Source organism: Nansenia antarctica, assembly GCF_963989245.1.
Source record: "Nansenia antarctica genome assembly, chromosome: 11".
Taxonomy (NCBI): Eukaryota; Metazoa; Chordata; class Actinopteri; order Argentiniformes; family Microstomatidae; genus Nansenia; species Nansenia antarctica.
In genome coordinates, this window is record NC_137681.1 from 14,381,324 (window position 1) to 14,406,114 (window position 24,791).

General features: G+C 48.7%; 1 protein-coding gene across 1 annotated transcript in view; it reads right to left on the minus strand.

Moving 5' to 3' along the window:
- Positions 1-2,945: 2,945 nt before the first annotated feature.
- The window catches only part of mrtfab (myocardin related transcription factor Ab), a 28,131-nt gene continuing 6,285 nt past the window's right edge, over positions 2,946-24,791 (minus strand). The window contains exons 3-19 of the mRNA XM_080541693.1: positions 14,851-14,916; positions 11,455-11,510; positions 11,147-11,222; positions 10,708-10,872; positions 9,816-9,973; positions 9,483-9,614; positions 8,896-9,149; positions 8,404-8,572; positions 7,568-7,966; positions 6,403-7,323; positions 5,893-5,931; positions 5,629-5,796; positions 5,039-5,155; positions 4,721-4,864; positions 4,480-4,569; positions 3,772-3,832; positions 2,946-3,619 (exon numbers count right to left, since the gene is read on the minus strand). Of these exons, the coding sequence (XP_080397819.1) occupies positions 3,090-3,619; positions 3,772-3,832; positions 4,480-4,569; positions 4,721-4,864; positions 5,039-5,155; positions 5,629-5,796; positions 5,893-5,931; positions 6,403-7,323; positions 7,568-7,966; positions 8,404-8,572; positions 8,896-9,149; positions 9,483-9,614; positions 9,816-9,973; positions 10,708-10,872; positions 11,147-11,222; positions 11,455-11,510; positions 14,851-14,916 (3,545 nt within the window). The 3' untranslated portion in view covers positions 2,946-3,089. The remainder of the gene's footprint in view (positions 3,620-3,771; positions 3,833-4,479; positions 4,570-4,720; positions 4,865-5,038; positions 5,156-5,628; positions 5,797-5,892; positions 5,932-6,402; positions 7,324-7,567; positions 7,967-8,403; positions 8,573-8,895; positions 9,150-9,482; positions 9,615-9,815; positions 9,974-10,707; positions 10,873-11,146; positions 11,223-11,454; positions 11,511-14,850; positions 14,917-24,791) is intronic.

Consider the following 24,791-nt stretch of genomic DNA (forward strand, 5'->3'; position numbering starts at 1 on the left):
ATAATACAGCTTATTGCAGACTGGGAAACAGGGGAGAGAAAGACGCACATGATGAGGTCACTACTGAAAGGACTGTTCAAAGCAAGAGATCAGTAATTACAGCCTTGTCCACAGGGAGATGAGGAGTGTGTGTGAGTGTGTGTGTGTGTGTGTGTGTGTGTGTGTGTGTGTGTGTGTGTGTGGCCACTATAGTCCCATGGAACAGGGCCTCCCAAGAGAGCAGCATCTCACATTTAAAAACACAACAGATAAAATGTACAACAGAGAGAAATGGGGGGAGAATTAGTTCAAATTCACTCATGGATATCTAGGGGGGGAACTAAGGGCTGGGGAATCCTATTGTTGTGGGGAGTGTGTGTGTGTGTGTGTGTGTGTGTGTGTGTGTGGCAGTGTGGAATGTTAAATGAGGATAAAGGTTGGACAGGGATCAACAACTGTAATTTCTTTCCTTTCCTTCCTTTCTTTCCTTGCGGGAGACATTGAAACATTTAGAACTTAATCTGTTTCATGGTAAATCTCACATCATTTCTGCTGATTTAACACACACAAAACCCCACACAGGTACAGAAACAAAGCAGTGATGCAATTCATTAGCAATGGAAGTGAGGAACAAATGCTGCGTACAGAATGTCTACATGTAAGTAGATAAAAGGCAAAAACAGAGGTTTTACATTCTCTGCATATTAGTAGAGGCTGGTGGAGGTAGAAATCGTAGGGAAATCGAATCCGAGTTAGACTGCCTCCAGCCTCCCTGCCTGCTCCACATACAGCACACAGATGATTTGGGTCAGTGATGGTCTTTAAAGGCTAAACTAGTACATAGTAGTCCCTCAAAAAGAGAGAGAATAGGATATATACAATATACTCAAATCCCATGGTGATCTCTCTCAAGAGAAGAGAGGATAAAGCAAAAATGACAAAAGAGAGAATTAAGTGAGGCCAAACTGGCTGTCTGAAGAGATTAGAGGGAACATATTTGATTGGAAATGAGAAGAGGCCATTATGAAGCGACGGGTCAGGACAAAAGGACCTGAAGTGACAGATATGCATTTTTCCAAGAGTTGGACAAAAGGTGAGAAACAGATATTACTGGTGAGGCAATTATCAAGTCCTACATTTCTCTCTCTCTCCCCCTGGTGAAATGAATACATTATGAAGCTGGAGCTGATTGACAGCACTCTATGGGGTCTCGTGTACTGCTTCCACTGTCATATAGACGGTGTGAAAAGATATAAAAGATTGAAGATTTCCAACACGTGTATAGCTGGGCCAAGGTCTCCAATCGAAGCAGACAACTCTCCAAAGCCCCCCTCCACCCCAGACTACATTTCTATTTTCTAATGAACTATTTTTGGACAGAACTCTGCCCAGATGCGTCATGAACAGGAACAAAGTGTAAGGATTTGTCGGTGTGAGAGAGACAGAGAGAGGGAGGGGGAGAAAGAGAGAGAGGGGGTGAGAGAGGGAGGGAGGGGGTGAGAGAGAGAGAGAGAGAGAGGGAAACAGGGAAGGTAAGAGAGTGAGACAAAAGAGAGTGAGTGAGACAAGAAGTGAGTGTGTGTTTAAGTGTGTGAAAGACAAAGAGTAATTGAGTGAGTTTAAAATAATGTACAGGTAGAAAAATTTAGAGAAATGCATGTGACGGTGTGATGAAATGTGGCCGTGGCGTCCTGCATGGTAGGACGCAGGACATGTCCAGCAGTGAAATATTACTGGTTATTACTGGTTATAAATATTACCTATTATTACTGCATTTAGCACTGACAAATGTAATTACTGAAACAGATTACACACACTCCCCTCATCATGAGCCAGTTGTCACAGACAATGTGGTTCATTAGCTATTGCGCTCAAGTTGGGGATTTTTAAAAGACAATGTCGCCCTCTAGTGTTCATATCCAGACCGTCCCAAAATCAGTGTTTGGAGTTAACTGTACAATGTGTGCAGTAGTGGCATCATAAAACAAAATAAAACAACTTTGACTCGTTTCTTAAGTTTTCATAGCATTTTTATTTTACATTTCTTTAAAAAAAAAGAAGTGACAAGGTCCAAGTCGTTTGGATGCCCAGCCCTCACCCCTATTCCCTGCTAACCTAAGCAACCAGGAAAATAATATGGACAATCAATAATATACACCCCATATACAGCAATGCATAGTGGTCAAGCAAAACACCTCCAATAATACCCAACCTCCAATGAGGTTCATTTACTGGCAGGTTTCCACCAATCACTTTCTGTTTTCATGAACAGCAGTTTTCCACCATTCTGTACTCTCTCAGCATAAGTGCAAAGTTGAGAGACACCGGGTCGTCACGCACAAGGGCTTCCACCTGACCCAGCTCCACCAACATTCTTTTTCAACCAGTATCCACTCACCCGTCCCGGGGTGAAGATGGCCTTTCTAACCTGACTTGTTGATGTTTACAGTTAGGATCAGGCTAGGCTAGGACTGACCCCCAGACCTGTGCTTAGGACCAGTCCCTCAAGACCCCTCCATGTCCCTCCTGTGTCACCTGCTAACTGCTGTCTCATCTGGTCAGCAAGGTGCTGACACCCTACAGTGTGCAGTACAGCCAGCTATCAGTATGGAGACCGGGGGCAGCAGGTTCCAACACAAGCACACGTTTCAAGTAGGAGTTAGCCTCATAAGTACCGATCTAAGATCAGCTCTCCCTTCCCCAACCCTGACCATAGCCACTGGAGGGTTAAGGCCCCAACCCTGACTATAACCACTGGGGGTAAACTCCACCCTACTCCATGACGCTGGGCCGGTCTCAGTGCTGCCTTGGACATCTCACACAGCAGGAGGGTTCAGACACAGGTGCAGCTACTTTGTGTTCAGGTTGTCCTAATATGAGGGGAGGGGGCAGTTTACAGGTAAACTCCTCACCTCAGTGCATGGGGGGGGGGGGGGGCGGGGGGGGAGTGTGCCGGTGAACCTACAGAGCAGTGAGTGAAGACTGCACAGGGAGAGAGCAAGAGTTTGTGTGTGTGTGTGTGTGTGTGTGTGCGCGTGCCAAAGAGATGGGGCCTGTATACAGTATGAGCATGTGTGTGTGTGAGTGTGTCTGTGAGTGAGTCCACTGGGCTACAAACAGGAGTCCCAGTGCAGCTGCAGGTCCGTGCTGTCTAGAAAGTCTGCGGAGAACACACTGGCGGGTGAGTGTGGGTTGAGAGGGGCCAGGCTCGTGACCCCTCCTCCTCCTCCACCCCCGCCCATGGAGATGTCCAGCCAGTCCATGCTGTCCAGGGCCGGGTCCCCGAAATCCAGCCCCCCCGGGTGGGGCGAGAAGCCCAGGTCACTGGTGTCCATGGGGGTTGGGGGATGGTCCAGAATACTGGAGGTGCTCAGCATTTGGCTGTGGAGGTCGTCAATCAGAGTCAGACCGCCATCAGGCTCCACCCCCAGGAGGGGCGTTCCCGTAGTGCTCTCCAGGAAGTCCTCCAGGCGACCACCTCCTGTGCAGGGATCTGCCGAGGGAAGCTGGGATGGCAGGACGGGTTCTGGAGGGGTGGGGGAGGAGAGGTGGAGAGGAGACGAAGGAGGGGAGGGGGTTGGGGGGCCGGAGTGCAGGTGGGCCAGGGAGGGGTCTGGGTTGGCTTTGAATCCAGATATCTCTGAATGACAAAGAGAAAAAATAAATAATAAAATAAATTAACCTTAAAAGCAATTATTCTTCCACAGTAAGACATTGAGATTACAACTTGAGTGAATGTTATGCTTCAATAATAAAAATTATGATAACACTGGACCACCCCAGGCCACTTACCTCCACTCTTGAGGAGGATGTCAAACAGGTCGTCCATTTGCTGACAGCTCAGGCCGTTCTCCTACAGGGAGAGGAGAGAGTACCTCCATTTACTATACTATACTCACTTCTCAATCTGATGGCTGCCAAACTAATAAGGCAAACCAACACAAATACTATACGTCACATATGTCACACACACTAACACACTTGAGTGAACCCAAGATAAGGAAACAGACAGATGAGAACGGAGCGATTGATAGGACAGACATGGATAGACAGAGAGAGAGTGAGAAGCCAAGAAATGAGAGAATAAGAGAGAGAAGACGAGAAATGAGACAGAGCAAGAGAGGAGGAATGAGAGAGAGAGAGAGAGAGGAGGAATAAGAGAGAGAGAGGAGGAATGAGAGAGAGGAAGGGAGGAGTGAGAGAGAGAGAGGAAGAGGAATAAGAGAGGGGAGGAGGAATGAGAGAGAAAGAGGAAGAGAGGAGGAATGAGAGAGAGGGGAAGAGAGGAGTGAGAGGGAGAGAGAGGAAGGGAGGAGGAGTGAGACAGAGAGAGAGAGGAGGAGGAATAAGAGAGGGGAGGAGGAATGAGAGAGAAAGAGGAAGAGAGGAGGAATGAGAGAGAGGGGAAGAGAGGAGGAGTGAGAGGGAGAGAGGAAGAGTGAGAGGGAGAGAGGAGGAGGAATGAGAGAGAGAGGGAGAGAGGAGTAATGAGAGCCATACTTTGGGGCGTGGAGGGGAGAAGGAGGTGGGTTTAGGAGAGGGAGGGGTGAATAGAGTGTGCCGGTCAAAGGTCAAACACATCTCTTTCCTCTGGAAGAATGGAGAGAAAGAATAAGGAGAATAAGAAAAAAACAAGGAAAGAATAGATGGCAGTTTAGAATGAGAAATGTGTGTCGATGAACGAAAAAGAAATATGGAGATGATATTGACGTCGCGTGAATCATTACTTGACTAGCCTTACCTTGAGGGATAGGGGAGGGGAGCTTTGGCTTTCAGACGAGTCGGACACGTCCTCAAAGAAAGGCTGGAGATTGGGCGGCGCAGAGACAGACATAATCGGGTCCTGTATGCTATTGGTCGTCAGATGTAGACCAGCCTTCTGTCCCTGAGTAAAGGAAAGAGGAACAGGGAGAGAGATTATTATGGACTGTTATGATTTTGGATTGTTATGACAACAGATTGCCATAACAAAGTATCTTTGATCACCAAACTGTCTATCAAATGTTCCAAAAGTTCCCCACATCCATATTAGCGTACATATCACACGTCACTCTCATACCTTTTTGATAGGCTGGCTGACTGGACCTGGCTGTAACTGCTGTTTCGATTGGATGTCAGGGCTGGGTATCTCAGCTGGTGATTGGCTGGGGAGTTTGCTTGGGGTTGACTGCAATCTCTGGAGAGAGAAGGGCAGAGAGGGCAGAATGAAGTCACCATGATATAACCTGGTCATCGCAGCTCAATGCAACTACAACTGTTACACTATCTTGGGTTATCATGTGTTCTTCAGTGTCTTGCCCAAGGACACCTCAACACAAGGCCAGCCGGGGATCGAACCCCAAAACGTCCGATCCTGCGATCATTAGACGCCGGCCCTACCTCTTGAGCCACAGCCTCCTCTGATCTACTGTCGTCTGTTGCTGGTCGATCCTTGTTTTCCTAGAATTGAGTGCTGTGCTATGGCACTGTAATGACTTGGGGTTTGCACTTAGAGGCTGATGGACATGTTTTGTCTTGTGTTGACTGTTTGTCTTCACACGTCCATACCAACTGCTGTAATTGGATTTCCCCTTGGGGAAAACTCTACTCTTAAGAACTTGTTCCATGTTGTTCTCGTAACATATCAACAGCTTTCCAGTGTTCCAGTACCTGCAGTGTGATGCGCCCGTTGGTCTTGCCCAACGAGGACACGCTGTTCTGGCTCTCCGCACTGTGACCCGTCAGCGCTATCAAGTAGTGGTTGCCGTTGCCGTCGGTGACCAGGGTGGGCGTGGCGTTAGGCTTGAGGAGGTCCAATGAGATCGTTTGGGTGGGGACCTGGGTGTTAGGCTTGAGGAGGTCCAATGAGATCGTTTGGGTGGGGACCTGGGTGTTAGGCTTGAGGAGGTCCAATGAGATGGTTTGGGTGGGGACCTGGGCGCCGTTCTGTTGGCTGATGAATACAGGAGTCACCTGGGGGAGAAAGAGAGCAGAAGAGAGAGGCACATTGAAAAAGGGGTCCATTGGGTGAAAGATGGCGGATGGTAAGACAATGGCTGCCCTGCAAAGTGAAACTGAAATGAAGAGAGAGACTGACAGCTGGGGGATGACATGAATAAGGATTGAAACCACATAGATGGTATACTTCCTCCATCTCCAATACAAAAACATTTTTTAGGGCTTTTTTCCCCTCCATTGTCTTCCCTGGAACAATACATTCAATTGTCCAACCAAAGAAATAGTTTGGAGATAATTGGAGATGTTATAATTGTATGTTGTCTATCACATGCTGTGATTACAATCCTCAGTCATATCTACCCTCAGCAGTCTCTCTTGTTTTTTTTCTCCCTCAGTATCATCATTTTCGACAGCGACTGTACTTTGGCTTTCGGAGGCCGGTGTAGAACTCCCAACGTGTAGTAGTGCTTTGGGTCCGATACGCACCTGTTGTGCCGTGACGGGCTGCTGCTTGACCTGCTGTCTCTGGGCCCTCAGCTGCTTCCTCTGCTGGGCCTGCAGCTGCTTCTGCTGCGTCTGCTGGATGATGAGCTGCTGCAGCTGCTGCTGTTGCTGCAGGAGTAACTGGGCCTCCGTCTTCACCTGGCTCGACTGCTGTTGCTGCATGGGGGACTGGACCTCGCTCTTCAGTTGCTGGGCCTGTTTTTGTTGTTGTTGTTGTTGTTGTTGTTGTTTCTGCTGTTGTTGTTGTTGTTTTTGCTGCTGTTGTTTTTGTTGTTGTTGTTTTTGCTGTTGTTGTTGTTGCTGCTGTTGTTGTTTTTGTTGTTGCTCGGCCTGCGCCTGCTGGTGCAGTTGTAAGCGGTGGATCTGCTGCAGTCTGAGTAGAGTCTGCTCTGAGCACTGTGTGGGCTGTGTGGGTCTCTTGGGCTGGGACACGTCCACGCCCTCCATCCCCTCCTCCACGTCAACCTCTTGCTTCACCCTCACCACCAGGCCGTTGACGAGGGCCTCTGGAGGGAGGGTTCTGGTGGTTTGGGCCTCCTTGCCCTGACCCATGCCCCCTGTGACGTTCCCCTCTCCTCCCTCCATCTCTCCTCCTCCTAGTTTGCCCTGCTCCAGCTGCGAGCGCAGGGTCTCCACCAGCCTCTGTTTCTGCCTCAGCATGCGCGTCAGCTCCTCGATCTGCTTGTCCTTCTCCTGGAGCATATGGTCTTTGTCCGTCTCCATGGCCGTCCCAGCGTGGGGCTCTTGAGGTGGGGCGGCTGGCTGGGGTGCTGGGGGCGAGTGCCTGGAGAGGCTGCAGGGGGCATAAGTGTGACCCTGGTTCTCCTCTTTGATCTGGACCGGGGCCGGGCCGGGCTGCTGGGGGGAGTGCTGGAGGCTGAGTTGGGTCAGAGGAGAGCTCACCTGGTCAGACAGAAAGGACAGAGGGTTAGGTTACAGGTATCGATCTCAGCAAAGACTTTACAGGCCATACCATACCATTCACTCCATCTTTAAGTTGTACCCAGAGTGTTATCAACTGTACAACTGTTCAATGGTTCTATGACGTTAGTCTTTCAAGTTTATCAATACATCACATCCAGACCACATAGTATAGTTTGGGTGAACGAGTAGTTACGTTGGAGCGGCATCCTAAAAACAAACCCACCATTTCCCCAAACATGTCCCCGTTACAGCTGGTCTCGTCGGGGCTCATGGCGGCCAGCGAGCGCTCAGACGGGGTGGGGGACACAGGAGGAGAGGAGCTGGTGCTGCCGAACCGCATGACACGGGCCGGAGGAACAGGGGTCTGAGCCAATGAGAAAGCTGCCGCTTTGGCTCCGGCGTCTCCTGATGGGTGGGTGAGCATGCTAGTCCCGGCCTGGCTGGTGCTAGCAGGGTGGGTCGAGCCCTGCTGGGGGGTTGCCAGGCCGGCTTTGGGGGCTCCGGCGGCGGTGGTGACGCCACCGTTGTGCTCCTGGTAGTTCCTCAGCCTCTCGATGAGGTCCATCTTGGTGCCGGACACGGTCAGACCTCGGAGTTTGAGCTCCTGTTTCAGCTCGGCTACCTGGAAGGGGAGGAGAGAAGCGAACACGCCATGATCATCCTGATCTTTAGGCACGCTAGTCTGCCGGTCTATGTTGGCACGGCAACCATCGGAAGTGGCTTCCTTTCTTCATCTGGCTTCCTTCATCTAATACTGATGAAAAGACCGGGACAGGTGAAAGCAAAGACCCAGTACTTGTTACTTTCACCTATCCAGTGTTCTCAGATCAGTGCAGACCAGGGGAGGCCGGTGGAGGGAGAAATCGGAGGACGGGCTCACTGCAATGCATGGAATGGAATGAGGAATGGTATTTGACGCCATTCTCCGTTCCTTTCCACGGACTGCAATGAGCCCCGTCCTCTGATTACTACCTCCGCCGGTGCAGAAGAGGAGAGGAAGCTACATTAGACTATTGAGATGCAGCCTCGTCATCAGGTGGTTCTGTGGCTACTGCTCACTTTGAATTCATCCAGGTTGGCTGGCAGCGTCACTGGTTTGGCCCCTCCAACTGGGGTTTGGCTTTGACGGTTAGACGCGCTGGGATTGGAGGGGGCTGGGGTTGACGTGGGAGCGCTGCGTGAAGGGGAGGGTCCCGGGGTAGATGGGGGTGGCTGTTCAGCATGTGGTCTGAGAAGAGACGACAGACAATAAGATGATGATCTAAACTTCATCGCTCATAATCATTTACTGTTGTTTAGAATCCGTTCCTTTTCCTTTCTTGTGCACTGTGTTGCTGATGTCTTTATTTAAAAAAAAATATCGGTTCTTTTGCACTGTATTGTACAGCACTTTGAGCTGCATTCTTATGTATGAAAGGTGCCATATAAATAAAGCTTATTATTATTATATTAAACTGTAGCTGCAGAGATCGGTGAGATGCTCCCCCCGAACACACAGTTTTCTCTCTCTCACACCCACACCCACACCCACACACCCACACCCACACTCACTTGGGTGGTGCGGGGAGGATGGTGTGGTAGTTGTAGTGCTGCTGCTGCTGGTTGATGATCTGCAGCTGCAGGAAGAGCTGCTGCTGGTGCAGGATCTTGGCGTAGGAGTCGTCCAGCTGAGGGGGAGGCTCACGGTCCGCCTTCTGGTCCGGGGGGATGTACTGGTGGTACTTGAGCTTCTTCACCTTGGGCTTGTTGTCTTTGGGCTTCTTAGGCCTCTGGGGAGGACGCTCTGAACTGGGCTTAGTCTGGGACTGAGGAGGGGGAGAGACGGAGGATGGAGAGGGAAGGGGGGGGAGAGAGAGAAAGAGACACAGTGTAAGACAAGAGGTCAAAATCTATAGATCCATCTCTATTCATTTGACAGAGAGCATTAAATCCATGGGAACCTAAGGGGCGGTTTATACTGCGAGTGTCAACCTGGAGCATGAGTGCGTTTCATTTCGGTGGCCATGTTAACGGGTGAGAGCAGCCGTACAGACCGCGTGAGATGCGCGTCGCGTCACGCCAGCTAGAGAGTCGGACTCTCGCCAATTGTTTCCGGTGTGTTCGAGGCTTAACCAAAACACACACAGTAACTAGCTCACCTTGTACTGAACAGGGCGGGAAACCACTGCCGTAGCTGTACCATTGGTCAGCTTCGGTGATGGGGAGGCGTCAAAGCCATTCAGCAGTGGAGGAGGAGGAGGCGGAGGAGAAGGAGGGACCTGAGTGAGAAACTGAGAGAGTCGCTGATTGGTTACTTGTTGTGTCAATAATGGGATAATTGTTACTACTGTTATGCATTGTTTCTGTACATATTGACACCTGTACATGGCTTTATTCTTTTCATCTGTACCAATGGTAGTACACCGTCGTAATTTAACATGAAATACATGTAGGATATTTAAAAGACTTCTAGGCGATGAAGTGGTCCATACCCGTGTGGGGGACATGTCCCTGCTCTGATTGAGCATGTCAGAGGGGGACAGTTGGGACACACCCAGTGGAGAGTCGTGATTGGCCAGCTGGTCCGGAGACAAGGCATCGCTGCTGTCCTCGTCCAGGGAGCTCTCCCCTCCTGCACCTTTGGGAGAATCTGAGGAAAGATGAACACTGATGTTTAGGACGACAACCACAACAAAAACAACAGAGGGGGCCCAATTACTGTCTCATAGGACACACGGACACACACGCACACACGCATACACACAGACACACACACACACACACACACACACACACAATTACAATGTGAATATGAATGATGAAAGAAGTACCACAGTCTTCACCGTAACTATGTGGCAAGCAGACATGGTCCTCACGCACATATTGTGAAACTGAGGAAGTCCATGGGTTTGAAACATGTTTTGAAACGGGGTGTTAGAGGGTGCAGCGGGACGTTACTGAGCATGTTAAGTTGTTGTGCATCGTGTGTGGGTGGCTAAGTCAAGAAGTGGTTCTAAGTTGCATGTTCGCGGTAGGAGTGTGGGTGACTTGATATTGCGTTGTAGTGTGTGTGTGTGTGTGTGTGTGTGTGCGTGCGTGTGTGTGTGCGTGTGTGTGCGTGTGTGGGTGTGTTTGTTAACATCCCGTTGTTTGTGTTCATGTGAGCACACTCTCCCAATCCAAGACAGAACGGTTCATCTAAGATTCTCCAGACCTCCACAGGAGAACATGTGAGAACAATGTGATTCAGCGATTCGGCTAACCGAGACTAGTACATCAACTGTAACAACTGTAACTGTGACAACTGTGTGGGCTGTATTGTGTTTTGCAGTGGGCACGTGTGTGTGTGTGTGTGTGTGTGTGTGTGTGTGTGTGTGTACATACCCAGCGGTGAGTGTTGCAGGGGGCAGTTGATGACAGGCAGGATGTTCTTGTGGATGAGCTCGATGGGGCCAGGCCTGTTGGAGATCTTGTCGTTGAGGTCGTCAGCCAGCCTGGCCCTCTTCAGCTGCAGCTGCTTGGCCTGGAGAGAGGGCTCGGCTGAGGTCTCTGTGTACGAGACAGCAGGACACAAAACACATTGGAATACTTTATTCAGGTAGGGAGACATGCAAAGAAATACGCAAAGTGTCACATTGTTCATGGTTATTAATAAACATAACTGTAGTACACTAGGTATGTATGCAAACAAAACTAGACTCGCTCACCCAGAGTACACTATAACTACTTGTCACGTCGCTAAAACCACAGGGAAGTGTGTTAGGGTCTGGCGTGACGGTGTAGTACCCTAGTGAACAGAGAGGGGGCACTGTGAGACACTCACCCTCCAGAATGTGCATCCTGACCAACTCCGACCTCTCGGGACGACTCCTGATCTTCCTCTTCAGGTAGTCCTCAGTCTGAGTAGGATGACAGGAGCGAGGGAAGGAGGAAGGAACAGAGAGAGAGAGAGAGAGAAGAGATGGAGGGAGGGAGCATTAGTGACGGAATGGAAAAAGATAGAGACCAGCCAAGAGAGCGTAAGAGAGAGAGAGAGAGAGTGGGTTTAGTGTTTGACAGAGAGGATACGTTTCAACAAAGACTGTATCTGTGTCAATATTTACAACAAGGGCCCAAGATGAAGACACTCACCCTGGCTCTCTCCAGACTCCTCCTCTGCTCGTGAAAGGCCGCCGGACTCTTCAGTGCTGTGTGGAGAAAAGAGGGACAGAGAGAGAGAGAGAGAGATCGATAGATGAAGAGAGAGAACGAAGAGAGACAAGAGGCTACTGTGAAGCCGTACACCAACAGAGTAGACACCGACTCCGAACGACGGTGTGAGAACAGATATAGAGGAACACACACACTCAAAGCAGAACTCTCCAAATGGGGCTGAAGGTCAAAGGCGCTATTAGGAATCAGCAAGAAGAGAACGAGCGCCATTGTAGTCAGTGGCCCGCCTTCTGCACTGAAGCGAAGGAAGGGGCTGTCCACGAGGGCGTAGGCTATCCTACAGTGTGAGAGACGGTTTGAGCTTGGGAGTCTTTGGAGCATCGATCAGAGATGAATTACAGTCTAGCCAGAATCTTTATAAAGGAACAAGTGAGGGATGAAAGAGAAAAGGCTGATGGATAGACCGTCTGGGAGAGAGAATGTGTGTGTGTGTGTGTGTGTGTGTGTGTGTGTGTGTGTGTGTGTATGTGTGTGTATGTATCACTGAACCTTCTTTATAACTAAACCCATCACGTAGGTGAGTCACACTGAGGAAAAACAAGTGCACAAGCATGAACACACACACACACGCACGCACGCACGCACGCACACACACACGCACGCACGCACGCAGGCAGGCACACACATTCTGCACGGTGGAAAGTTGCAGGAACACTGTGAGTTAGGTTAAGGTTCAGTAACAACTTTGATTGGGCAAGGGCTGATGAAGTGTGGGTAATTCTCAATTAAAGTTAGGGTCAGCTGTACTGGATGTAACTTGCAAGCAGTGGAGACTGGTGGTAAAATCTTTTTTAAGAAAATCGGGGGACAGGCTCATTGTCATGCATGGAAGGAAATAAGGAAGGGTTCATGCATTAAAATAAGCCTGTCTTCCAATGTTTCCACCTCCACTGCTTGCAAAAAACTGTATGAGACTCCATGTTTGTGTCAATCTACCATAGCCAAAGGCAGTGACAGGAGACAGCAGGGGGGGGTGTAAACCTACAGGTAGGTGTTGATGAGTGACGATGGGATTAAAAGCGTTTGACTGAAGGGTTGGCAGCAGCAGACATGAACAAGTAATAATAACATGTGACAGTGGGGAACAGTCTCACCTCCCACCCTCTCTCCCTCGCCAGGTATATGAACTTTATGACAATCCGATAATTCTACAGCACATTGACGGTTGAACGGTCTTCTCTTTGGGCGATAGTCATAACAGGCAACTGATTTTTTTGCATGGCCTCTCCCGCAGAAAGACGCCATTGTGAAAGCTCCATAATCTCTGATAATCTCTAATAGAATCATTGTGTCTCTCTGGCCTGGCTACAGTGTGGAAAAGGAAAAGGACAGGGAACCCCCCCCCGCCCCCGCCCCCAGTTCCTCTGGTCTGTTGTGTAAGAGTGAGAGCAGAAGAGAGGGAGAGGCCTGTGTTACGGGTCAGGCCAGCAGCTTTGGACCGACAGTACCCTCTTGACCCAGCTGAGTGGAACTGACACTAAACAGCCCTGCCTGGCCGTGCACTGCAGAGTGTACCAGAGTATGGGAGAGTGAGTGCCCTATGGAGTGGGTGAGATTAGATTAGGGTGTATTATGGTCTCTCTGAAGCCTGGTCCCTGTGGGTCTCCAGGACCAGGACCGAGGAGCACTGCTGCTCTTTGGAGCTCAGGGGCACGGACCTCTGTTTGTAGCTCAGTTGGCGCTAGCAACGCTAAGGTTGAGGGTTCGATCCCTGCTGCCTGGGACCATATATACAAAACATGTCTGTACTCACTTACTGTAAATTGCGTTAGGTAAAAGTGTCAGCTAAAACTAAGGGTGGTCGAGAGAAGCTCAGAGACAGACAGAGCGATATACTTCCTCCTTCACACAGCACAACACAGTCTCCTCTCTTCAGATGAGTAGGAGTACACAAAACAGGAAGTGGACAGAAAAGGGGGAAGCTGGCCCGCTTGATAACAACACCACATCACACATCAACAGAACTCAACGCAACACTGGTCTTTCAGTCTCTGACTGAGATGAAGACAGACACACAAAATGGGTCAGGCCAACCCAGGCTAAAGCATCAAGACTTGACTACATGACATCATCTCTCAACTCTCTCCCTCAACCACTCAGAGACTCACCCTCACTCCTCACTTTTAAATCCCACCTCAAAACCTACCTGTTCTCCCACGCCTACAGCCTCCCCTACCCCTAGCCATCTCCCCCATCCCTAGCCATCTCCCCCATCCCTGCCACCCCCGCCCCCCCCCTGGACATGCATACAACCTCCCCTATCCCTAACCATCTGCCCTAACCCTGCCACCCCCCTCCCCCCATGGACATGCATACAACCTCCCCTTCCCCGTTTGTTAACTCTGTGTTCTATGTGCTCATGTTATCTGTTGCTTGTTGTTTCTTTGTTTCCCGTTTTTCCCATATTGTCAGCGTCTTTGAGCCTCGGAAAAGCGCTATATAAATCTAATGAATTATTATTATTATTATCATCGTGGGGCAGTGCAGTCAGATTAACCATCGGCCTCAAAAAGTCATGCTCACTAAAAACCTGCCTTAAAACGACACTTGCCCTATTGAGTAGTGTTCAAAATATCCTTTCACCACGTTTCCATGTGGCTGTAGTGTCTCAATGATGTGTGTCTACTACCAAGATACATACTATAGGCCTAGAGTATGAATCAATTAATGCAATTTAGCTATTCACCTCAAGATCTCTCTCCTTTACTTAAAAATCCATCCCACCATTAGTTTAACAGAGCAGAGAATTGACGCTTGATGACCTCAACTCGGCTGGATGGGAACTGTGTGTAATAATGTGCATTAGTCTGCAGCTCATCACATAATGACTTGTACTCAATTCAATACCCGGTGTTTCTTGGATGATGAGGGGGAAAAGTTAAATAACAAACACTGGTCAGTTCTGGGGTAGTGGTGGTCTAGTGGATAGTGAGTTGGACTTGTGATCGGAAGGTTGTGAGTTCAAATCCCGCCTGAAACCACACCACTACTAGTGTGCCCTTGGGTAAGGCACTTAGCCCTCAGTTACTCCAGGGGGAATGTCCCTGTAATTCGTAATTGTAAGTCGCTTTGGATAAAAGCGTCTGCTAAATGGCAAAATTATTATTATTATTTAGTTCTATTATGATGCGATCAAGTTGGATAAGGTTTTGCAGCACTGGACGTGTTGTTTGACTGTCTCCAGTGGCGGTTCCACTTCACCGGCGTCTATTCCACTACTGTACGCAGGGCGCTCTATTCTAGGACAGCAGCATCCGCTCAGAGTTGAGATGAGGAGATAAGACGAGAGACGAGGTAAGAGAGAGAGAGACTTACGTGGCATGATCCCTTGGCTGACCAGCTCCTCCCGTGTGCGTCTCTGCTGTAGTTTGAGCTGGAGGACTGCATGGGGACAGAGGAAGGGGGACACGGGGTGGGAGAGAGACAGGAGAGAGTCAGTGTCCAGCATGGAAAGAACAACAACTCTCTCAACGGGTTTCAGGCAGACGTCGCCATCCGATTCCCCCAGCGGTTAGCTGTCCATCCGTCCAACGGCAGAGAAGGCCGTCCTTATGTAAATACACACAGGAATGGAATGGACAGAGCGGGACTGAATGGGGAGGACTAGCTCTATCATTCTCTCACTTCCTCACTCTCTTGCTCCTTTAAAAAAAAAAAAGAATTAAGCTGCGGCGGAGCAGGGCAAAGAGAGGGCGGAGTGGCATTACACACTTCCTGTTTCTAAACTCTTCAACGGCTGTGTGTGCTTGTAAAAACACACCACAAAACAATGGGTGTGTGAAAGAGGGCGGGAGGGAGGGGGATGATGAAGACAGAGAGAGAGAGAGAGAAAGAGAGGGAGAGGTAGAGAGAGAGAGAGAGAAAGAGACCACGCCTCCGTGTTGCATCAAGGCCTAATGATCCATCATTTCAAAACAGGAAGGAGTTCTTACATAACCACTCTGAGAAATACAGCAGTAATCCCAAACACACACTAACACGGACAGAAAACAGTACTCTCCTCAATCTAATCTAATCTCCTCACTATGTTTACCTCGATTGCCAATGCTCACTGCATACTCTTACACACATCTTTGCATCAGGGAGAAAAACGCAATACGTTGCAGGCAAAAACACAGCATTTCTTTAACAGCGCATTTCTTTATCACTTTATCAAGGAAGTGCAACGGAAGAGCTGACCAATAGCCAACCACGCTCTGTGCCTGCAAGTCCCAACAAGATACATAGAACTACTGCTGGGGAAACTGGTTTGTGGGCAATCAGTTGCCACAAACAAGGCTCTCTCTCTCTCTGTAGGGCATACTGTAGGTTGTTTAGTCCTAAAAAAAAGACTAAGCTAAACAGTGGTTTCCTTCGTAAAAAAGAAAATAAAAAAAAAAGATGGATTTTGACAGTGGTCTTGTGTTGTGTTTATCTGTGGCCTCTCTGCAGCAGGGCTCCCGGTGGGGGTGGCCACACAGGAATGCCTGGCACTTTGAGGTCGCAAAGCACCTGTCTGCCACTATGACATCACCATGGCCCGGGAGCCACTGAGGGTTCCCAATACAGTCAGCTGTTCTGACCTTCATCTACACCGCAACAAGGGGATCAGACAGTCCCTGCTGTAAGAAATCATATTCACTTCACACGCGCACGCACACACACGCACACGCCATGCCACGCCACGCCACACGTGTCTTGGCACTTCAGGGAGGAGATCTATTCTGGGAGAGAGAGAATCTTACACTTTCACTCAATCAGTGATCACCATCACATCGACCACTACCCACCCTCCTCCTTTCCCCTCTCCTTCTCTTTCACATGCTCCCAGGCCAGGTCACTGAATTATTTCTCTCTCCCTGGGGAAGATATCTTTTAGTCTCCCTCTTTCTCGGTGGGTCTGCCCCTCTCCCTCTATTCTGCTTCAGTGCACATTGGTATCAACGCCAAACCTTCATCCTACAGTACCTCTGTCCGCAGAGGGAGAGTGCAGAAACACTCGCACTTTCCCCACCTACTGGCAGTATTGATGTAAATCAAGCCCACAGTACAACTGCACTTTTCACAACATGTACAGTAATACTGAGAGGACCAAGTGAGCTAATGCTGCGTGTCCTTCTTTCTCTCCTCGTCACCCCCAGACCAATGTCCAAATATTCTATGACAGCCCCTTTTCCATGTCTCCTTTCCCTCCATGACAACTGATATCTGAGAGTACAGGAGGGGTTTCTAGACTTTCCACCACATAACCTACCCTCACCAATGCCGTCCTTCTGGAATCCGCGGTCATGGCTGAAATGGGACATGGGGGAGAAGGAAATGGCTGTTTGTTAGGATATTAGGTCACGGCCCAGCCACAGACCTCCACAGTCAGAGACAGCAGGGAGTTGGCCAAGGACCCGCTGGCCAACTGGGCTAATCCCTTTGTGCTCATGTGTCATTAAGCCTAATTAAACATGTCTGTCAGCAGTGTCCCCAAAGGCCCCCCACCACACCTAGCACTCACGCCAACCTAGTCTCTCTCATAAACACACACACGCACTTGGCATTAGCATTGGAACACTTCTATTTACAAAGCACTGCAATGATCTATGACCTCATCATTTAGATGTTAGCTTGACCATCACACACTGCAACCAGAGAGTGAGACAGACAGACAGACAGACAGACAGAGAGACAGACAGACCAAAGCTGAATCAATATGAAAAGAACAAACCCAACATCCTAAGAAGCTTAACAGATCTGGTCAAATCAGTGGAATCAAACCCATATCTTTATAAGCTAGCTTACTGTAAATCATAAAGGCTAATACTGAATCAGGCTGCAACATCTCGCCTAGCCTACGTCTAATGACACACACACAAATCCAGTATCCAGTTCTCTCTGTCTCAAGTGAGCGTGCACAGAACCCCACCTTCTTTAAGGCTGTGATGAGAGGCATGTCTCTCATAGTCCAAACTCAAGTCTTCCTTATCCAGATCTTCTCCCATTGGTGGAGACCCCAAGGGGGAGGGCTCATAGGACATGCAATGGTTGGTATCCAGCATGATCAATTAGACTTGCGATCAACGATCCCGTAAACATTTATTTTCATACACGGGTGTTGTCCCTAGTCTTCAATGGACGTCGAAATCGCAGGAGGATATGGGGCAAAATATTGATGCTCTCTAGAAAGTGGTCTCGTCTGCAATAGACGTCATCCAGATTGCATTACCTCTCTTCTCAGCAACGCTGAAAGAGAGGACATTAACTCACTGGCTGTCTAGGTGACTTTGGTGCTTCTTAAAAATTGGAAAAATGAATGTGAAGATAACTCCCAAATGAGTGGAAATTACTTAATTGGGTCCACTGAGTCATCTGCTCCCTCTCTTTCTCTCTCTTTGTCTGTCCTTCCCTCGTTTTTCTTGCAGTGAGTGTCAGCTAGGAAACAGAAGTGTCGCCCCACAAAGTTGTCTGAAGATACGGTGGAAATCCACAGGATGAAGCAAAGATGAAAAGAGAAAGAATGAGAGGAAATGAAAAAGAGGGCAGCAGCAGAGAGACGAGCACAGAAGTGAGCCCAGAGAGAGTCTGCTCTGGTTGCACGCATATACACACACACACACACACACACACACGCACACACGCACACACGCACACACAGTGATAGAGTTCTTCAGCTCAGCTGTTGCCATTCATTCACTGTTACAATATCTGAGTGGCTGCCACATACCTCCCAACTCCCCAGTCCAACCTACGGTATATTGATAAACAACAAAAAAAACACTTACAGGTTATTGTAATACTGGACACCCTATGAAGGATTTATGATCAATCATAATAAGTAGCAAAATATTTCAAACAGCATGAATTTGTGACAATCAATGATAACATCTAAACTACACGTTTGTCTCTTCGTCAGTGAATTTTAGTGTGTGTTTTAGTTATTGAGTGTATTTGAAACATATCTATGGCACGTCTCATGACATTTCCAACCTGTGCAGCTAGCCTACCCTAGCCACACAGCCAAACCTGAGGAGCAACTTCATAGTCACCCACTGGAAAGGTTTAAATGACAATGATTAAAATCAAAAGGTGATTCAACCTTGATGAAGCAGGTTACAGTCAAAGCACTTTGATTTGGGGTAACACGTCCTTTAATTGCATGTGAATTCTCTCACTCCTCTCTATGGCTCCTCCAGAATGCTGGCCACCCCGCTACCCCCAGCCCCTCCTCTACCCCCGGCTCTCTCTGTTTTAAATAGTAAGGCCAGCTGGCCATAAGGGGTCTATATTCAGCTCAGTATCACCTGTGCAGCCACCGGGTAGGGTTACTAAGGGATATCACCCTCCCACCCCACCTCAAACACCATAACACATTCACTCCTTAACACATGCACGCGCGCACACCTTTGATCTTGTGTAATAAAACAAGGCTTGCATGAAACAAACTGCATTCCTATAATCAGATACGGTATTGAACTCAGCAGTGCCAGGCACGATGACGTTCTTTTTTTCTTCACAATTCTACTCAGACAAGTCTTACCCTAATCATGATCAGGCCACGGAGACAGACCAATAGGATGGAGAACAGCATGGGTACCACCTTGAGTACACAAACACACTCCGCTCCTCCACCACGGGTGTGAGAAACAGGATTAAAGTCCACCTGTTTATATATCTGAGTCACAGCCTGGAGGAGATCGTGGGCTGGTAGGACGACCCCAAACACGCTAAGTAATACCCACATGTTTCCCTCGCTGGCTGTCATCACAGACTGCACTGCACCATGGCTGTCACCACTGAGGGGAGAGTGTTTGGGAGGAAGGGTTTATGGTTTTAGGGGGGCACTAGCCCTAACATGTGGGTGGTGCAGCCATGCTGCTTCCCATGGCTTTTATGATACCTTGACTGTAGTAGGTTCAGATAATATCTGTCAATCTAGATGCTATCTATCTGAGGCGTTGACTTATCTAGGTTAGAAGCTTTCAGTTAATTTCAGGACACCTCAGTCCCAGCGACTCCCCAACCGTTGTGTAGAACAGGGTGGGTGATTGGGCAAGAAAGAATTTGGGTATCCATTTGTTTTTCGAGATACTTTCGAAATACTTTGTATTTGCTTCTTAACGCACTCTGACAGAAGGCTTAAATATGGACCGCTTGATAGACAGGAGGAAAGGTGGCTGCCCAGACCATTGTGTGCAGCGTCGCCGTGCCACATTGGTCTAGCTTCGGCTGTTCTAGTGGTATTTTCTCTCTGCCTAGAAAAACATTTTGGTGAAACACGGCTTCAGCCATTTTACTGCTGCGCCGCACACAGTCTGAGGCGATGACTAGGTTAGCCGTCCTTGAACACTCATGCTGCCAGAGTTGGTTCAAGCAGTATATAAACTGTTATTGTAGTCAGTGACTAACTCAGTGACGGAGACATCCTGGGGAAGTGTACATGAATGGGCACCCCCCCCCCCCCCCCCCCCCCCCCCATTCTCAGGTCACCTTGCTGGGGCACAGTGTCCCTGGATCTGGGGAGGGCCTGGAACCACCAGACATCCAGACAGAAAGACTGATAGTAACCACACAGCCCAGCCTATACACACCCTGCTACTGAGGGGGTGAGGCCAGCTCTACTGGTGGGACTGCTGGGAATAATGATGCTGGGAAATGTCAGGACGGACTGTTCGTCCTTCGGCGAACCTCCCCAAAACAAGTCATGTCAGTCATTAAAATTCCACCAGTGAAAACAGAAGGTGTTTTCTGACCCCCCGTCCCTTCCTTCCTCAGAATTCTCAGAGTACAAGTGTGTTTACGTTTCACTGTGATTGCCTCATAGCTAACTATACCTCTCTGCTCCCTCACGCTGCCTGTGTAGATATTATCTACACTTATGGTAAACAGACTGAATCTCAAGGCTGTGCTATTATGCCAGAGATGGTAGCAGTCAAATTCCATTCCATGCATCACAACGCCACCAGTCTCCCCTGTTGTATTACCTCCTGGGAAAGTTCCTTTGCCTCACTTTTTTCAGTGTGTTTTCAGAAGGCATTTATGGACTTGTGGGGCAATTGTGGGGCAAAAAATACTGTATTAACTAGAACATTCTGAATTGGTAGTGATGTAATGATCTGCAAGGCAGCAGGGTAATATCACAGTCCACACAAGGGTTTGATAATACTATACAGTCATACATATCAGAGCTATTCACATTAGGGGTGGGCATCGACGATCGATAATTGATCGATAAGGATCTTGGTCGATCACAAAATAAAACATTTGGTCGATCACAAAAAAAAAAAAAAGATCCTTATCGATCAATTATCGATCGTCGATGCCCACCCCTAATTCACATCTCACTATTCTCCAATCAATTTCAGAGTGAGAGGAGAGGTGGGGAGTTGTAAGAGACACTGACTGTGGGTTACACAAATATATAGTCAGCAAAAAAGTGGGAGAGAGAGACAGACAGAGCATGAGAGCGAGAGAGAGAGCTATACGATCCAACGGGTATCCAAATGCAGGGCAGCTGTTAGCATCTGTGTAATATGAGGCAGCATAGCAAGAGGGGAGGAGGGGGTGAAGGAGGGTGGAAGGGAGGTGACGCTGAGTTTGGAAAACGAGGTATGGGACAGCAAGAAAAAGAAGGAGAGAGAGAGAGAGACTGGAGAGAGAGAGAGAGAGAGAGAGAGAGAGAGAGAGAGAGAGAGAGAGAGAGAGAGAGAGAGTTCACAGACAGAGTTCTGTTTTTGTCATAGACCCTTATGTAACCGACATCTGAAAACATTTTATTCCGAACCCCCCTAACCCCACAACCCCACTTTATACACAAAGCATATCCTCCGCAGTGCAGCTTCAGTCCACCCCTATAGCACGGGCAGACAGACGAGATCTGGAATCTGGAACGCGGGACTGGGTTTTTGTTAGGCCTACATGTGGCCAGGAGAGCATGTACCGTTTTAATCACTTTGACAGAGAACGTCTGAGACCTAGCAAACCTGAAACAGCGATGTAAGAATTAAGCTGAATGAGAGAACCTTTGAAATTCGAATCCAATCACCCAACCAATCATTCATCGTGCCTCTCTTTAGTCTTTCAGTCGTGTGTGTCGCTGCCAATGTTTTCTTTGTGTGGTTAGATTGGCATTCCCCTGCTTCTCTACTTTCTGTGTCGGTTCATCTCCTTCAAGCTAATAGTAGTATTTCCACTTCAACTGTAGGGGTCATGTCATCTGCTAGAGTGTGTGTCTGTGAAGGAGTGATTCTTATCTCTGATCACTATCACACCAGACCCCTATCACTATCACTTGTTAGCCCTTGTTTTGTGCCTGCAGGTCTTGTGTAACACTGATAACAGTAGAAGGATGCATGGGAGTTAGAACAGCGACCGGACGACACTGCCCTTACAAGCCCACAACCAGTAGACACTACAGACACCCACACTCACTATCCAGCCAACTAGGGAACAGCACACAAACTAACTTGTTTGAATGAACAGCCAAAACTAGTTTACAAGCTAACTCGCAAACAACACACCTGTGGCAATGGCAAAAAACCAAACAATAACAACAACAACATTTAGCAATACTACCATACCATCAGGTTGCATCAGCGTTCACATGAAACGCAAACAGGCGGGTCCGTTTTTTCATTTTTCATGAGAATCTGCACATTGACCGACAATGTAATTGGCTGTGATAGGCTGAGAAAAGACAACAGTATTTACTGGAATTAAGTCTTAGGAGGCCCCTACTGGCACAGCTAACAACACCTCCTGTTATCGATACCAATCCCTTCAGGATGTGTCATAATAACAAAAAAACTAAACAAAGTCCACAGTCCACAACGACCTCTCCAAGATTAATCCACAAGGGTTTAGGGCAGCACTCAACCATGAGTCACTGAGTAAAGTCTACTGGTAGACGCTAAGTGGGGTCCTTGGGATGACCCTACTCTAAACCTTAACCCGACCCTAACTCTAACCTTATCTCTAACGCTAACCCTCACCCTCTAACGTTTGACCATTTTCCAATCTCAATTTCAATGGGGATGACGTCTAGGTTGGGTCGTCCCAAGCATCCCACTTATGTCTCTTGTGACACGTCTGGAGAACAGGAGGAGCCTTCCAGAGGACGTGCATCCTGTGTGTGTATGTGTGTACAGAATTTGTATACCAGTGAATGTATAATCATTGTGTGCGTATCATTATTTGTGTGTGTGTGTGAGAGAGAGAATGTGTGTGTGTGTGTGTGTGTCTGTGTGGTTGGCTGATAAAGCAGTTTCTATAGCTTGAGGGGACAGATCTCACAGATTACGTTCACTGTTTTTATAAACAAGAGGAATTTATTGGGTAACAAATCAAAGCTGTGCTAACGAAACTCTACTGTGAGATGGCACCACGGCATGTGAAGCCTGTGAGTGCATGTCTATATCTTAACAGTGGGCAGCCTTGTGTGTGTGTGTGTGTGTGTGTGTGTGTGTGTGTGTGTGTGTGTATGTGTGTGTATGTGTGTGTGTGTGTGTGAGTGCGTTACAGTCCTGGTGAGTCATAGAATGTGTATATGTGAGTGTGTGTACATGACACAAGATGAATCTAGCCCAAGCCTTTAGCAGAAATATGTGCATGTAAATACGTGTTTGGCTGCATATGTCTGTTTATGAGAGACTGACAGAGATGGAGAGAGAGAGGAGAGGGAGAAAGACCATAAAAACACTGCTACGGGAGGATGGATGAGCAGAGGGAAAAGAGGGGGAGAGGTAGAGAGTGAGTGGGTTAATGCTGTAACTGAGTAGATGACACAGACAGCTGTGTTGGGTTTTCTGCAGCTGTGCGTCTCGCCAGCATCGAGGCCCCCTTCCCCGCTCTCCTCTCCCCCTTTTCCCACTCTCCTCTCCCCCCTTTTTGTTCCCATCTCTCTTTCTTTGTCTGTTCCAATCTCTTCTCTCCCTTTCACCTCCAATTTCCTCTATTTCTGTCTCTACTTCATATTTTCCTCCTTCTATCCATTGCTCCTCTCCTTTTTCCCTTCCTCCCCTCTTCTCTCTGTCTCTCTCTCTACACTGAACTCTGGGCCTGTGAGAGTGTGCTGCTGACTACGCTGGCTGCTTCTGGCACTCTGCCCTCCCTGTTACATAACTCTCCAACCACACAGCTCCACAGCTCCAGGGCTCAGAGGCTTCCTCCATCCACACTACGCCCGCACACCCGAGGGCACAAGGAGTGCTATATCAAAGCTACTTCCTGGTTCCAACACAATGTGTGTGTGTGTGTTTCTCTCATTTGTGTGGGCATTTGTGTGGGCATTTGTGTGGGAACAATGACAACGCGGAGGACGGAGGTCATAAACCAGATTGAGGTGCCTATACCCCCCCCCACCCCCCCACCCCCCCCCCACACACACACATTCTAATCTTCAGATTCTCCATCATTGCTCTAGTTTAGAGGTAAATACCACATCCAGTCAGCAGAAAGGTACTCCACGTTGCTTTGTTGTCATTATGTGTGGGGGTGGAGTAGGGAAGGGCTATCTACCTGTCTCTCCCAGTGTTGACAGGTTTGGATGACCTGCTCAGCCAGCCTGACCAGCCCCAGGCCCCTCCAACCCCAGCCCCTCCAACATCCTGGAGCCAGCTTGTTTAACATGACCAGCCCTGTGGGCGTCAAAACACACAGGGGCGGCAGGCTCTCTAGGGGGTTGCAGGACTGGTTCTTCCCTGCTCCCACAAGGTTAAGGAAAAGCTCTCCTTACTCCAATACAGGCTAATCTGTAACAATCGCCATGAAGTCTGTGATAATGGGTCCTGATCCAGTCAGACTTGGAAGGGAGTAGGGGACACCAATGGGTGCTGCCACACAGACGTGCCGCACACACATACGTCCACAAGTTCAATTGACAAGATCCACCTGGTGGTGCAGATGAAGCATCTGACAATCAAATAATTAATTTACGATCATTTCAAATACCACATGCCTTGTCCAACACAACCCCACAACTGCTATACAGAAACAACAGAAACGGGTCTGACCCAGACTGTAGTGAAAATGTTCTTTGGTCTACTCTCCCCTGGTCGGATCGGCTCTGCCTGAGGGCTGAGGGCAGACAGACACCCCAGCCCCCCCGGCCCTGCCTCCTCCTGATCCTCAGGGAGTGGACAGGCAGACAGCTGCTTTCAATGAGGGGCTGTCGCCTCGTAGAGGAGCTCTATCCATCATCCACAAGCACTGACCCACCCATCCCAGTCACTGTCCTCGCCCCAGCCATCCAGTACTGCCCAGCCCACCGCAACCTTCCCTCTTCCACTCAGGCT